A 16,235-nucleotide genomic window follows, 5' to 3' on the forward strand; every position below is an offset into this window, starting at 1 on the left:
ATGTAGGATCATGGCTTTTGCCTTTGTTTTCAAAGAACTTTGTGGCTTGGATGCAGAACATTTAAAAGATTATCTATGTTTCTGGGGAGGAAACCATCCTTAATGCAATGAAGCTTTCTGCAACAACACGACATTTCATCCGGACAGAAGAGACCAAACTTTCTCAGAGGTTAACGTGAGATTCTGGAATGAATTCCTCCAGGAACCACAGATCATCACAAGCCTTCACTATCTTCTACTCCCACTGCAAAGCACATTCTTTTGGTTTTGTCTCTTCTGGTATAAATACAAAGCAACAATAAAAATAAAACAGGACACTTGTTCCATCCACTTGGGAGAGAAAGAGAACAAACACCACCTGACAGATGTTAGTTGCGTCATTTGGATATCACATAGCTACACGGATGACACTGTGATATAGGAACTTAGCATAAAAGAGGTAGCATAGACCAGTGGTGTAAATTTCAATTCATGTTGCAACAGGCACCTGTCCCCTGGAAACCCATCCGAGAGTGCCAAAGTGAGTTCATGCACATCACAGAACAGCTGTAAATCCTAAGTGAATCTAGTTAAGAAACAAGCAGTTCCATCAACAGCATTATTTCAGGGTAGATTCTCCTCTGTTACAAAGGTATGCTTGAAAGCTTCAGGCTTTGACCCAGCCAAGATACTCACAGCATCTCAGACTTCCACTCAACTCTGTGAAATCTACTGGGACAAAGTCTGTGAGATGCCTAGCTCACTCTCAAATTTGGCTGAAAGTGGTCACTTCTGGTTCTAAATATCTGGAGGAGTTAAGGGACTGATTACAGTCTGAGACACTGATTACACAAACTGCATAGAAAACTGAGCTAAAGCCTCTAGACAGAAAAATGACAACATTCTGTAATTGTAAAGCCAGATTTATTAGAACAGGAAAACAATATAGAAAAATAAAGGGTTCCTGTAAACACAAGATAAAAGAAGCTAACATTGCACTGGAAGCTGAAACCTTGTGATAACCGATCTACCAGACACATATTTAACACGCAAACCACAAAGAGGTAAACTGTGCTTTTGGTAACTTCAGAAATAACCGTCAAGGACTAGGATCGCAGCATGTTTTTTGTTATAAATAATCTGCCAGCAGTTTTTTAGAGAAAATATAACTGTTTTCTCTGTCTCTCAAAATATGTCTCAAGCTATAAAAACAGTACAAATCTTTTTCTAACATCAAAACCACAGTCTTAGATCCAAACAGATAAATAATCTAAACGGCTTAAGAATGCTATTAAAATAACTCTATTAAAAATGTACCTACATTAAAAATATTTCCTCTAAAGGCTGTTCTAGCCAGAAGTTAAATCTTTAAACAGTGCTTACAATATACAAATGTAGAGGTTTTCAGACATAACTATTGCTATATTAGAGGCTGGCTGACTTAAGAACCTTACTGTTAATTATGCCACCCAGTCACGCAGCTTTGTGGTATTTCTGAGCAATGCCATAGGGAACATGAGCAGCGATGGTGCCCAATTTCTGTGCTCCTTCAATGTGAAACATCTGGTCATCAAAGAAAATGTGAGGGCGGATTTTCATGAGGATCGGGCCTTTAGGAGCTCCTGCTAGGAAAAGTGCCTCATCAATCTCCAGACCCCAGCTACGAAGAGTCTTCAGCACTCTGGCTCCAGAGCTCGCTGCACTTCTGGCTGTGACCAGGAAGGTCCTTATGGGACAATTTAATCGTTCATTTTTGGCATAGAACTTCTTCTGGAGTTTCCCTAGGTCTTCCAGAAAACCTTTCAAAGGTCCCTAAGTAGGAAATACCAGAAGCATATTTAGTAGTTGTCCACAGCTCCCTAGATCATTCTTTTGCTTTCTTCCACATTGCCACTGACATACAGGGTTCCTTTCCTAATGGTGCGCTACTCAGCAAATTCTCTACATGGAAAAAAGTTAAAACCATAATCCTACATTCTATGATCAGTAGAAAACTGATTCTCGGTAAGGCTTACAAGAGCTTCTACAATTCAAAATCTTTAACTGTAATAAAATGTTCTTTAAAAACACCTAACTCTTTTTACTATGAACCATGAGCTGCACTTTTCTTTTCTGTGCAAAAACCGGCAAAAGACCTTATTACATAGACATCACTAAACTCTTTTCAGATTAATGACAATATTAGAATTATATGATGATTAATAGGTAAGTGATAGTTTGCATCAAATTGCAATACATTGCACTGTCCAGTACTTTCATAAATCAACCTTTTATTCTGAATTTATACAATTTTTAACAATAGCAGAATTGGGTTTTTTTTTCACTTTAAGCTAATGTTTAAACATTTGTAGTTTTTTAGGCAAATGGCATAGTTCTGCTTGGGAATAAGCACAGATACTATCCTGTTTCAATAACCGTATATCCCCATGCTTAACATTACCTACACAATCCAATAAGAAAAATAATCAAGGAAATCAGTAACAGGCTTTCCTTTTCCTAATGATACAATTAAAATACAACTCTAAGTCACTGTCTTATATATGCAGTTTGCTCAGTGAAGTGGGAGACCTGGTAAAAGGACTGCAGTTGTGGGCTCTTTTACGTCAAACATGCATTTTAAAGATTATCTTTGAAAAACGAAATAAATAGGGCAATCAGCTTCCACAAAGAAGAATACATACTGGGGAATATGGAGAAATATAGCAGCAATGAATATTAACAGATGTTTTGAAAACTTACATATTCAAGAAGTACCAACCTGTGCGAGAGGCTTATTTTCATTCAGCTGTTCATGTTCAAAAAATCTATCTAATCCTTGCTCTTTGACTATCTGTTCTGATTCATCAGAAAAGAGAACTGCATCCCCATCAAATGCCACCCTCAATTGTGTATCCGAGTAAGCAACATCTCTGTTGGCAGTGAACATCGTAGCTGATGCAATGCCTGAAAATGCATAAGAGAACCTGAGAGCATGTCTTAAAAAGTCATTCCTTAAACTGTCAGCAGTTTGGTTTCAATAACTTATTTGTGGTGACCTTTATAAATGGTGAGCAGAAACAAGCACTAAAGCTAATCGGTAATGGCTGTTCTGTAACACAAGTGCATGGAAACTATCCCACTGGAGTAAATTTTTAGACATGCTTCCTTTCAATTCCATATAAGAATACACAGGACAGTCCCTAAGGTGTGCTGCAAATGAGACATTCCAAGGAGATCACTGAATCAAACTATTTGCTATTTTTTAACTTCTTACAAAACATGTAAGTTGTTTTTTGTAAGAGTTAACCCCATTCAAAGTTGAATAGAGGTGAGTAGGTATGTATGGGAGTTCATTTCCTGTAGTATGGGAGAAGACAGAAATGTGTGACAAAGGTACAGGGTGATTAAGTTCGCAGAATCATAGAACAGTTTGGGTTTGAAGGGACCTTCAATGGCCATCTAGTCTAATTCCACTGCAATGAGCAGAGGCATCTTCCAACTAGATCAGGTTGCCCAGAATCAACCATAAGTTGTCATGATAATGATGATAAGCAGCCTGAAGGGTCAGAGAGGAGCAGTACAGAGAAATAACCTGATTTTATTTGCTTATGCAAAAATAAATGATAAATTTGCATGATACAAAGTTGTGACTTTCTGCATTTGATGAAGCAGGACTAATTTCTGTGAAAGATACACAACATATTCATTTTTTAAAGAAGCACAACAGAGAGATGAGATAGGAAAAGAAACTCAATGCAAACCTGCTTCTATAGCTTCTTGCACTTTTTCAGAGTCTGCTGAGAGGTACAAGTTTGTAAGGTATGCAGTCAGGTAACCAATAGGACTTTTTCCTCCCGTCATACAGAAACGTTCAATTGTTAAACCTAAAGGAAGAACAGCACAACAAGGTGTGACTAGCCTTTATATTACAAACCTGTAAAAGGAATCTGTGAAAAGGTACATTAGCCTACAACTGACAGTAAACTTGGAAAAAAAATGTTCACTGTCATTTCAGCAAGTTACACTAAAACTGACTACAATGTTTGATCAGCCCTTCCTTCTTGAGGATTTAAAAAAATACCTCTTAAGATAGCCAAATAACTGCTGTGAAGGCATATGTATGATGTTTGGTATTTGGTGGATGAAAGACCAAACAACAAAAAGCTTAAGGACTTCTTCTCAGAAATGAAGATTCACACCTGACATGTTAAATCTAGAGCTTTGGACCAAATTCTGTTCAACACTATATTATGCTAACACCCCAAAATAAGTATCATCCTTTGAGCAATGAGTGCCAGTATCAAACAAGCTTCTTTCACGACGGTCAGAACCGGAAAAATGAAATTAATCCATTTTATTATGTAACAGCAGGCAGTTCAACAAGGTAGTATTTATTTTACTTACCATAGTGATTGATGCTGTTTATGAGTCTCACTCCCACCTGGGCATGGTTATTAGTCATCAGGACAATATCAAAACGTTCTTCATCATCAGGGTACAGCTCAAGAAGTTGGGCATTGACATGCTCCAGCGCCTGCAGGTTAAAAATGTGGAAGTCAATAGACAAGTGGAATGTGCCTTGCCTCTAAGCACTGTGGTTTTAGTGATACGACAGTCTTGAAGGAGAATATGAAAGACTTGAAAATTTAGTTTGATGAACTTGTTTTATTCCTTTCTGCTCTGCTGCTCTTAACAACCATTTGACTGGGTTCACATGAAAGGAAGCAAGTAAGTTTCTTTTGATGAATTACAGAATTTAATTTTATCATGGAAATCTTTTTTCTCGGGCACACCGTAACCATCCAGAATAGATCAATGCATTGCTGAACATTATGATAATCAGTCAATCTTTTTTCTTGTCCACTTCAAACTTGGAATTCCTTGTTCACCTGAAAATTGTTCTTGTGAAATCAAGGAGAAAGTGTAAAGGTATTTATATGTGTAACTACTTGTTTTGCATGCACAAATGTGAATTTGGGCCACACATTTACGCAAGATTTACTGCCACAGTTCAGGAGGTCAGCTTTCAAAGACTGTCTGTCCTTAAGTAACGAGTACAAAACCATATCCTGTCAATCATGATTACCCTGGTGATTTCTAACTGCAGTACTGAATAAGGAAGATTTTGATTCAAGATCTCTTTAAAGATAATGGGCCAACATGTCATAACCACAGCCTGGCATTCTTATTTCCTTGACCTTGCATCTGCTCGTATCTGTATTCATCTGTTCTCTCTTCTTATTTAGAATCTTACACCTTTGGAGAAAGACTTGCTTTTTGCTCTAGGTTTATACCTCTGCTTTGGGATCTTGGCCCTTGAATGGAATTCTTTGGGATTATGGCAATAAAGTCAACATCATCAAATAGGTTAATTTTCATTAAGGTATTTTAAAAGTTGAGCCACGCATTAAGATTAAAAATATAGATTTGATAATTCTTGGAATCTCACTATAAAAAGCATGGCTATGTTATGGGGGGACTGTGCTGAAGAAAACTCTGACCTGGTGTAAAGCCTAGGAAAAATCTCAGTATGTGATCATAACCCATTTCTACTGCTAATACTCTACTACACTGTCAATTTCTTAAAGTATCAGAGAACGGGGGAGTAGAGATAAGCATGCCATTTTTTGCCTAGTGCATGTACACTTTGCTGCCCAAAAAGGTCCTGGCCTGTGATTAAAATTCTTAAGTGTTACAAGCATGAGACAAAATACTTTTAAGTCAGTATCATTAAGATTTCAATAAAGGAATCAAACCAAAAATATATTACTTCTTTTTGCCTATGTCTCCAGCTAGAAAGTGTCACCCAACAAACCCACAGTTCTCTAGCCTACTGACTACTGTGACTAAGCAATTTATGAATCTTTTAAAAAATATGAAGAATCCAAATACAAACAGCATACTGGAAGGGAACAGAAGGCAAGGGGCATTTAGCCAGGCATAGCTAACAGCTCTGATTTCCAAAGTGCGAGGTGTTAAACAGTCAGATCTTGCTTATATTCAAAGCGAATTTGACATTGATATCTAAAAAATCACTTGAAAACAGTCTGTGCTAGCAGAGCTGCTATGTCTAGCTGCTGCAGATAGGAAAAGATGCAGTAAATTCACTAGTCAGTCTAGCCTCACTCATGTACGAAGTGACATACTTCATGATCACACTTTTATGTTAAAACCACATTTGCAATGCTTGTGCTATTAATGCTGTTAACAGTTACCTGTTATATTTACAACAGCATGGGTATTGATATAAGTAATTTTTTTCATTCTGTATTACAAAAAAAGTGATCAATGTGGAAAATGCTTTAAATTCCTGAGACTAAACCTGAAGTAACGAAAATATACTTTTAAAACCTGAATCTCTAGGCTTTCTTTGGCCATTTTTTCTTATAGAATCATAGAATGGTTTGGGTTGGAAGAGACCTTAAAGATCATCTGGTTTCAACCCCGCTGCCATGGGCAGGGACACCTTCCACTAGATCAGGTTGCTCCAAGCCCTGTCCAACCTGGCCTTGAACACTGCCAGGGATGGTGCAGCCACAGCTTCTCTGTGCAACCTGTTCCATTGACTCGCCACCCTCACAGTAAACGATTTCTTCCTAATAATATCTAATCTAAATCTCTTCTTTCATCGTAAAGCCATTCCCCTTGTCCTATCCCTACATGCCCTTGTAAAAAGTCCCTCTCCAGCTTTCTTGAAGGCCCCTTTTACATTTACCTTGTGCACTGAAAGCCAAATATTCCATTCCAGCTCTGCTTAAACCCTGTCTCCCAACTACGGGGTCTATTTCTTTTGCTGCTCCTCAAGAACAATTTCCAGTGAAAGTAAGGCAAAAATAATACTAAGAAAGAATAATGTAATTTGAATAATACAGAAACATAGAATCATAAAATGAACGTCATAGTCATACTAGCCCTATTATAAGTGAGACATAAAAATGGAATGAGGAACCAAGATGATCTGTTTTCCTGATTTTGTTTCTTGTGCACCGTGCCCAGCAGAACACCCAGGCTGCCCCGTACAGATCCCAGCAGTGCACCGGGGAGCGGCGCGGGGCACAACCGCGATACTGAGGGTGAAACTCTGGTCCCGGCGACACGAGCAGTTATGTGACCGCCGGCAGGCGTTCAGCATTAGTGCCGGCGGGCGGGAGAGGACCGTAGGGGAGCGCAGAGTGGGGCAGCGGCAAGGCCGTGTCCCCGCGGGGAGGAGCGGAGATGCTGCCCGGCGCTGCGACCGAAGCGCGATCCCTGCCGCAGGAACGCGTCCCCAGAAAGTCTCTTCGGGGCACGATTATCTCCGCCCAAAGAGGCTTCGGGCTCCTCCTCTTCCCGAAATTTGGCCTCGCAGCACCGGTCCGGGTACCTTGACGAAGTAGAAAGCCGGTCCGGGTTTGAGGGTGACGTTCTCGTTGTCCTGCTGGTACTCCACGTACTTCTCCACCCCTTGCTCTTCGTAGATCCGCCGCTCCTCCACCATGTCGAAGAGCGCTCTGGAGGAGACAGCTACGGTGATGGCATGCTGGGGCTTGGGCTGCGGAGGGAGAGTGGGTTAGCGCCGGGCCGCAGCCCCCGAACCTCTAACCCCCGCCCTTCCGCACTCACCGGCCGGGGTCTCTTGGACACCAGGTTCTCGTAGAAAGCCTTCGCCGCGGCCCAGTCCTGCTCGGCCTCCTGCAGCCCGTTCCCCGCAGCCTCGTTGGGCCGGACCCCCTCCGGGCCGGAGCCGCTCATGGTGCCTGGTTCGGCGGCCGCCGTGCCGACCGGGGGACAGGAAGCGGGCGTAGCCGCAGCCGGCGATCGGGAAGCGGTGGCAAGGTCCGCGCGCCCGCCCCGCCCTACCCCACCCCACCTTGCTCGGGCAGCGGGAAGTCCTCCTGGCGCTGCCTTTTCCTTTCGGTTTGCCGCGCCCTGGGCCGCCTGGCACGGCTCGGCCCTCCCCTGGCACGCGGAGGCCCTGCGGGGTAGCGAGGCCGCTGCCTCCCCCCTCACACGCGAAGGGTTAGCGGGGCTGCAGCATCTCTCCTCATCGGGTGGTTCGTGGGGGACGGAGCCGCCGCCCTTCCTCGTGGGGCAGCTTCCCTTTCCCAGCCCACGCCGTGACACTGACCGCTCCTCTCCACAGTGCTTGGAGCAGTGCAGCACACAGCTACTTAATGATAGGCAACAGCCTCCAGCGATCATTTTGTCTACACCATTAGAGATTTATTATTTCGCTGCAGTGGCTTAGTTGATTAAACTGTGACATATTTCCAAGAGAGTTCTTGCATAATATAGCCATGTTTTTATCAATCAAAATGGGTTGGATGCCAGTGACCTGGGGTCCTTTGTTCCATACAGGAACACTGAAAGTACCTAGAAGAAACATTAATTTGGATAGTGGGGTCCGGGGTGTGTGCAGCACACACAGTGAAGTATTGTTCTTGTGTGTGGTTTTGGTGGTCCTAAAATAGATTCCCTCCCAGAGCTGTGGGCAGCATCTAATGTGCACCATTCTGAAATGCTCCCAGCTGCCTCTGCAGATGTGCTTATCTGAACCACAGCAAAGGTCCCCAAACTGATGAGCTTCAGGAGGGAATGGAAAGTGAGGAAGGAAGCGTATTTTCTCCTGAGTTAGTATGGGGTCTCACACAGCGGATGCACAGTGTTGGCTGTTGGCAGCAAGTGACTCAGTGGTATCTGTAAGTTGGAGCACATGAAAGCACTGTCCAAAGGACTCTTTAACGTTTTAAAGGGATACTCTAAACATTGCTTCTGACCCTGGTCACTGCATAATCTTCATCAGATTGTCTGGTCTTTCTGCCTCGACCCAGTCTCCAAAAAAGAGCATAATTGGTTTTGCTACTTTTGCCTGTTTTGTTCTGCACTGTTTTTTTTTGTTTTGGGTTGGTTTCCCCCCCCCCCCCCAGTGAAAGGCTTATGTAATTACACCATCTGTCTGTCATTTCCCAGTGATACTCAGTTGCAAACAAATTTGACAGAAGGATAAAGATCTCAAAGAGATTTAAATTCTTAAAACGTTTAATGCAAATCAACAGCAACATGCAATTTGTTGCCCTACTTTATCTGTTTGCTTTTCTGCTATGTAGCAGCAAACCAATGCTCCCTGGCTGATCTGCCATGTCCAAAACTGCTACATTGTTGCCCTGCTAATCAAGGAGGGATCTGGAAGCAGAGAAGTGGTGGAAACTGGGAGGTTAGAGTAAATTGAAAGTGGGTGTTGACCATACTGGGGAATGGGAACTGGAAATATGAGGCAAAAGGAGAGGTACTGAGAGTAGCATATTGGGGAGATTGATGTGAAAAGACAAGGTAGGATCATTGTAGGTGGCTGTTGTCATGGAAAGATGTAAAAGGCATAACATAAATCTAACAAACCTGATTTTAGTAGCTGTGCTGCTGATAGGCGTGCTTGTTTTCCTTGGGTTTGATCCTGAATATTCCACTGGAGTGTCTCTACTCAGAGCTGTAGCTTGTCATATGGTACTACTGACAACATCTGCTCCCTTTCCCACAGGTAAGACACATCTCCATTTTCCAGCCCTTTTCCTGTACAGCTGCAAGCCTGTCACCGGGCTGAGCACCCAGGCTGAGCCTGGAAAAAGGGTTCAAGCCACAGAACAGCTGCTCCTGGTCCCACAAGCACCATGGCCCTGCTCCGAGACTTCAGCATCAATCTAAGAAGGTGATCTCTAAGAAGAGGCTATTCCTGGTTAAATGCTGCAGGTCAATCCATTGACCATGGAGAAGAGGGCTAAAAAACCCAGGAAGAATTGGGAATCAGTTCTCTGGTGGCTACAAAACTGAGCTGTCATTTCTGTGTGAACTTGTGGCAATACATTTCCCAGAGCTGTGTGCAGGTTGAATGCTTGTTGTGCTGTGTTTCCTACCACCCTGCATCTACTCAGGAGCAAAATCAAATGTCCTTAAGCATGTTCTTTGTTTTTATTTTTGTTCCCCCCTCCCTGTCTCCCCAAGAAAAGACACATCACTCAAGTGATGAAGACTCTTTTTAACCTTTGCAAGACACCTGAAAACTCAAAAGATGGTAACTTGGTACTGGGCCCAGGCAGTGCTGTTGAAGTGCTGCTGCTGAAAGCAGTGCTATGCTAACAAATATTTTCCTTGCCAGACCCACATGGTATCTCTACTTAGCACTCAGCTGTGTGAACATATGCACTGAACTGAGATGTCTCTGTTCTGTGCTCACTTGCTTGCTGCTGACATACCCTCCATTTCCTCTTTTGCTGGAGATTGTGAACTGAGGGCCTAACATAAAAGCCTTCCAGCTTCAGCACCTTATAAATGAAATCTTGACTTTCCAAATGCAGAGTGTAGCAGCCTTATCTACATGTAAAATATGAAGTAATGCCCACGGGGTTCCAAGAAAGAGCAATGTCTTGCTTTTACTAAATCTCCTGGGGAGTTTGAGAAATAGGAATGGATCCAAAATTAAATGACTTCATGGTTTCTGAGCTAAGCTAGAAAGGAAAGGAATTTTCTGCTATTGCCCATTAGTTTGTAGGGCACTTGCATTTAAACAAACAAAAAAAGAATGTGTGTTGCTATCTTTGTATGTACTTTTTTTTTATAGTAAGTGTGCAGAAAAGTAAGTCATGCACATAATCTGAAGACTTGTATAAGTATTCAAATGAGAAAGTTCTCCTGCCTGAGCTTCCAGTAATTTTCCTATGTTAAGAACAAGCCATATTTTGATACGCTTTTGTTCAAGAAGGATCTCATAGTGCATTACTAATGAAAAAAAAAAAAAAAGAAATGTTCTGGTTAGTCTTTTTTTTTGTTTTTTTCCCCCTTCCTTTGATACCTACATCTATCTGCTCTTGTGGCAAAATGTGTGACGACACTGCCACATCTGACCTGCTAGATAAATAATTTGGAAAACCCTCCTGTTTGTAGATAATAGAAGTACTTTTAATGCAACCCTGGAATTCAAGACCTGATTCATTAAAAACAATTACCAAGTGATTTTCAACATAGAATCAAAGAATCAACTAGGTTGGAAAAGACCTTTACCAAGACCATCAAGTACAACCATTACCCCAGGACTGCCAAGACCACTGTTAATCAATATCGCTGAAGGCCTTATCGACACAGTTTTTGAACACTTCCAGGGATGGTGATTCCACCACTTCCTTGGGAAGTCTGTTTCAAAACCTGATCACCCTCTCTGTGAAGAAATTTTTCTTAATATCCAATCTAAACATGTTTTCTACCAATCCTCAGTGTGGATCTCAGGCAGTCTGTATTCCTTTGGTTGCCTGCCTCCTGTTGACCAAATTTAGTCTTAATGTGAACACAAATGACAAAAGAGTATTTGGATGTGTGCCAAAGATGTGCATGATGAAGCTGCGTCATGCCTTGAAGGCATATGCATTTCAGCTGAAGAAATCTTCCTATTGCATTATTCGTTTCCCTTTTTCATCTTACATCTCATGACGCTGTCTAGTTAACCTAACAGTTGTTCAGATTGTTTTGGTCCCTCCTCAGCAGTGTTTTCCATTGTCTCTCTTTTCCTTCCTCCCCTTCCTTCACAATGGGTTTGTGCAGGAAAACAAGAATGCAAAAACCTGTGGCATCACATTGTAATCTATGGCAACCTCCTTGTGTCTTTTCCTGGCTTTGCTTTGCTGCTGGTCTTTAATGATATGTTCTTTTGCAACAGCCACATAAATTACTTAGTGTTTTTTTAAGGTGATCTGTTTCATCTCCGTCATTTAAAGCATGTCATTCCAGTGTTCAAGACAGGTTAGGTGACAAGGAAAGCTGAATCCAGCACAAGTACAAGGGATTGCTACAGAAGAAGCATAAGGTTCACTGACCTGTCATCTCTTTTTCCTAAGGAATCCTGTTTAATTATTGCAATATAAGTTTCATTTCTCTTATTAATGAAGTTTTCTATTCCTTATCCTTGTCAGGATAAAATCTGCCAACTTGTGTCTTCAGCTTTTTGGAGATTTCTTCTCTCTAGAGGGCTTCATATATATATATATATATGTATATATTTTTAGGAAAATATAATCTGCAACATCATCTTTTTAGAACTGAACTGTCCTAACTTTTCTGAGCTGAGCAACAAATTAGCTTTCTTTACCCCAAGAAAGACTTATCACATGATTGCAATGTTTCAAAACATATCAAGAATTCTGAAATTCAGATAAAATACTATTTTTACCTAGATATTAACTGAAAAGGTCAGAAAACAGTGCCTTAGCTCCAATGCTGCATATGCCTGCCTTGTCTAGTAGTTTGCCACAGGGAGAATTAAGACATACTGACTTCTCTTACAGTAGAGCAGGAGTCCAGCTTCAAGCAAACTTGGCCATCTCCTCAGGAATGTTGAGTAAGATAAATAAGACAAGATTACAATCTTGTTGCAAGTTTATGATCAGAAAAGGCTTAATAAAAGGGCACATATGCTATGACAAAATATTTGTATTGGCGTTTCTGAGTTGGAAAATAATCAGGAATCAAGTCATAACTTCTGTTGTTCTTTTTTTTTAAAGTAAACCAACAGCAGTAGCAGGAGCAATGATAGGTTTAGCTGGACAAGATTTGATTATTGCAGTGCTGGAATTACTCTGTGGGCATTTCCAGAACAAAGTAAAAAAATAAAAGAAAAGGTTCACTGCAGGAACCTTTGTCCTGTTCCAAGCTCAACCAGAAGAATATTTGCATTACAAAACAACCACACATAAGATGGAAGGTGGGTAAATTATACACAAATCCCTATAGGCTTCCTAGGTCCTATTGAATAAAAAGTACAATATAATGAAAAAAATTAAATTCAGCTCTGTATATTAGAGACAGTTAAGTATTTTTCATTATGCACCAATTATCTCTTTAATAGCAGAAATAAATGGAGGCTCCAGTCACACAAACAGCTCCACACAAGGACATGTCTGTGCAAGAGAGACCTAATGTTGAAATCCTATTGATTCATTTTAGCATAACAAAAGAAGTTAAACTATTCTAAAGTTCACTCTGGTAATTGCATGTTCTATTCTGCATTAAATACCCATGATTTAGCTATTAGGTTGTGCTAGCTTCCAGAAGGGTTCAAGTTAAGTATTAAATTAGGTTAAAATCTTTAATGAGAAAATCATATTGAAAAAGATTCTTAGGTCATGTTTTTGTGTGCTTGTACAGAATACCACTGATATATCACTTAATCCTTGCTGCGCTGTGCTAGTTATGGTTTTTAAAAAGTGAAAGAACAAGCAAGACTGTTTGATGTGTTTTCCTCCTCCCCCCTCTCTGAGGCATATGTAGAAAATCCATTCAAACAAAGTGTGGTTTCCTGTAGTTTCTGCTACTCGCGTGGTGAGGGACGGAAGCACTAGTTCCCTCCGAACTAGGGCTGAGACATAGAGCATTCACGGAATGCGGGTCACCAACGGTTTATTGCGCGGTTACAACTCTTTATATTTGCTGCCCAAGCACCTCCCCAAGGTCAGCTGGTTCCTGTCCCTCCTAGTAGCTTTCCGTTACATCGCGTGATCTTCCGTGCGCCAATCCCTACGGTTTCCCACCCATTTCCTAAATGGAAGAAGGTATCAAGTGATGTGTGTGCTTGAGTGACACCACAGCCCTTGATGCGACAGCTGATCAGTCCCATGGGCTTTGGTCAGCTGGAGCAACAACAAAGCAGAACCATCAGAAGAAGAACGTCCACTGAATTGTCTTGCAGCAGTGACAGCCTGTCACACATATGTAAAGAAAGACAGATCTTCTATTTTGCTAGAACAGAGTATCTGCCTTTCCTCTTTACATGCAAAAGAAGTCTCATTCTAGCCTTACCCTGTAGTTTAACTCACACATAATGGGACCTACATAGCAGACTGGAAAATGTGATTTTTGTTTAGATAGCCAGCCTTCCTGCTACTGTCCTTGAGGACAAATCCTATTTGTTTCTGATGAGCATGTGAAAAAAATACATTTTCTACACACTCCTAGGCAATGGAGGCTAGGGGTAGAGTCAGAAAATGCACAAATAGCTCTGAGCAAGGGGTGTGGAACAGTGTGATTATACCTGTTAGTAAAGGAGACAAGCTTTAATTGCATTGAGAGTGCTTTAGACTGCACAGTTACCATGCAGTTCCAAGAAAAGGATTGTAAGTGATTAGTGAAGTGCTCTTGAGGAGGAAAGAGAAGCCAGAAGTGTAAATACAAGAGGAGATTTAGGGCTTCTCTAAGCTATGGCTTCAACCCTGTCAGCAACCTGCACACAACATCTCTGTTAAAGTTACGATGTGATTCTGTTTTGCAGGGAATGTATATCCCATTTCTAGTTCAAGTCCCCTCCTTTTGGCAAGTTAAACATTTGGGAGAAAATGAGTAAGGACCAAAAGTGATGATAATGTATTATTGTTTATGTTATGCTAGTTTCCAAGGGCCTTAAAAAGCCTTGGGGAGCTGTTGTATTGGATGCTGTAAGAACACGCAGGATGGTGTTCCCCATACAACATCCCTCCTCCCTTCTTGAGTCCTCTCAGTAGAAGGAAGATTATTCTTGCAGACCTCTCCAAGCCCAAACATTAACTGTGAGGCTTGCACAGATGACCCTCTCCGTGTGCTTTCCCACAGTCAGACTGCTGTCTTGTGCATTTGCAAAGCCCTCTGTCAGTCCCTCTCCTGCATTTGGCCCCCACACTGCCCCCAGCACTCCTTGTGCTATGACTTCTCCTTTTGTCCTGTTAATTTAAGTGTTCCTTGGACATGTTCACCAGTTCACAATGTGCATGCATTGGGGTAGAAAATACTCCAGCTGTCTGCTTTTAGTTCCTTTGAAAGAGATTTTCAAGTTGTATTATTTCTGCTTTTAGTTCCTTTGAAAGAGATTTTCAAGTTGTATTATTTACGTCAAAGCAGTATTTACATGTCTCTGTTTTGAATATTTTTCATGAGGCTATGGAAAGATAACAATATGAGCAGCAATGACAAGACTAACAACAGTAGTAAGATAAAAGCAATGTTTCCAGTAGGAGGCTTTTATGATGTATAGTTCCATGAATATCTGCATCACAAAACCCAACCCTTATTTTACATGGTGCTATAAAATCACAAAACTAAAAGATAAACACAATGGGATTTCAGTAGGCCATGGACCAGATAACTGGGTGATCAGCTTCAGCTCCTGACTTTGAACAAAACACACAAACTGTCCTGCTTTTATCCTATTTTCCTTCCTGTACAGAAATTCCAGGGTTAGATGCAGTCATGTTTTTTCTCTGTAGAGAAAAAGGTATCTGTAGAAGGCAGCTCGTTCCACTGCAGGTTTAAATTGCACCCTGGATGCTCTTCTCTTTCATATGGAGAGCCTAAGCTGACTGAGGTCAATGCCTATGGTAAACGTGTGTGTAATGCTGGTGCAGTGTGGGGGGAACGAATCCAGATCTCTGAATACAAGACATTTAAACAAGGTTAATATTCAGTCTGTCCAAAGATACTGTAGGAATTCTAACCTCCCTGGCAACCCCTGTATGGACTCAAAAGCTAGAAGCTACAGGCTTACCAAAAGATGACGGGTCTATGAGAACTGCAGTCAAAGGTAATCCAAGGATCTTCACCCAAGGATCTTCAAAGTAGCTATGTTGGGCACTGGTATGTCAATGTGGCAGCAGTAAAGAGCATAGCACAACTATCAAGTGTTTTTGTAACCTTATAACCTAGGCTGGCCCAAAGCTGCTGTGTTTGTTCTTGTCAGTACTGAATAATTCAGGTTTGTTCTCATGAGCTGTAGTACCACCTTGGCAACCTCCTGCTGTGTGAGCATACCTCAGCAAGTAGTTTCTGTTCTTCTGAAATACATATTCTGTGGTTTGTTGGGCTTGTATGTATATTACTGTGTGGCATTCAGTGGTCTTTGACATGAAGGAGGCTATTCAAGTTGATAGGAAGGGTTGTTCATGTGTTTAGACGTGGTGAATCACTGAGATGGGATTGAGCAGAGTGTTTGGAAAGACTCGGACTAAAAGACTGTGAGCGTGCAGAGAGCAGGGCTCTGACAATTCCCAATGGCCTCTTCATCTGGTGATGGTTGGCACTGTCACCAGATTTGCTGGTTCTTTGTTCATAGTGCCAGCCACTGCCTGCGTTTGGTTTTAATTAAATTGCACTGTTTTTGTAGCCATGTCCTCTTATACTGCACTTCTGCTTGCAAAGGCTGAAAAGATTATTGTAAATCAGGACTTATGTGATGCTGGGGTGCAACTCCTGAGTCAGAAGGCTGACTGGTCCTGACCTCACCCTCTAATGGTCCT

General features: G+C 41.5%; 1 protein-coding gene across 1 annotated transcript; it reads right to left on the reverse strand.

The window, feature by feature from the left end:
• Positions 1-1,452: 1,452 nt before the first annotated feature.
• On the reverse strand, positions 1,453-7,689 carry LOC308220520 (cytosolic 5'-nucleotidase 1B-like; the record flags this gene model as incomplete). The annotated part of the gene is made up of 6 exons (XM_080616565.1): positions 1,453-1,791; positions 2,738-2,922; positions 3,720-3,842; positions 4,363-4,492; positions 7,322-7,489; positions 7,561-7,689. The coding sequence occupies 6 exons, from the start codon at positions 7,687-7,689 to the stop codon at positions 1,453-1,455; spliced, it is 1,074 nt and encodes a 357-aa protein (XP_080472691.1).
• Positions 7,690-16,235: the final 8,546 nt, after the last annotated feature.

The sequence above is a fragment of the Psittacula echo genome (genome assembly GCF_963264785.1).
Source record: "Psittacula echo genome assembly, chromosome: 4".
NCBI classification, from domain to species: domain Eukaryota; kingdom Metazoa; phylum Chordata; class Aves; order Psittaciformes; family Psittacidae; genus Psittacula; species Psittacula echo.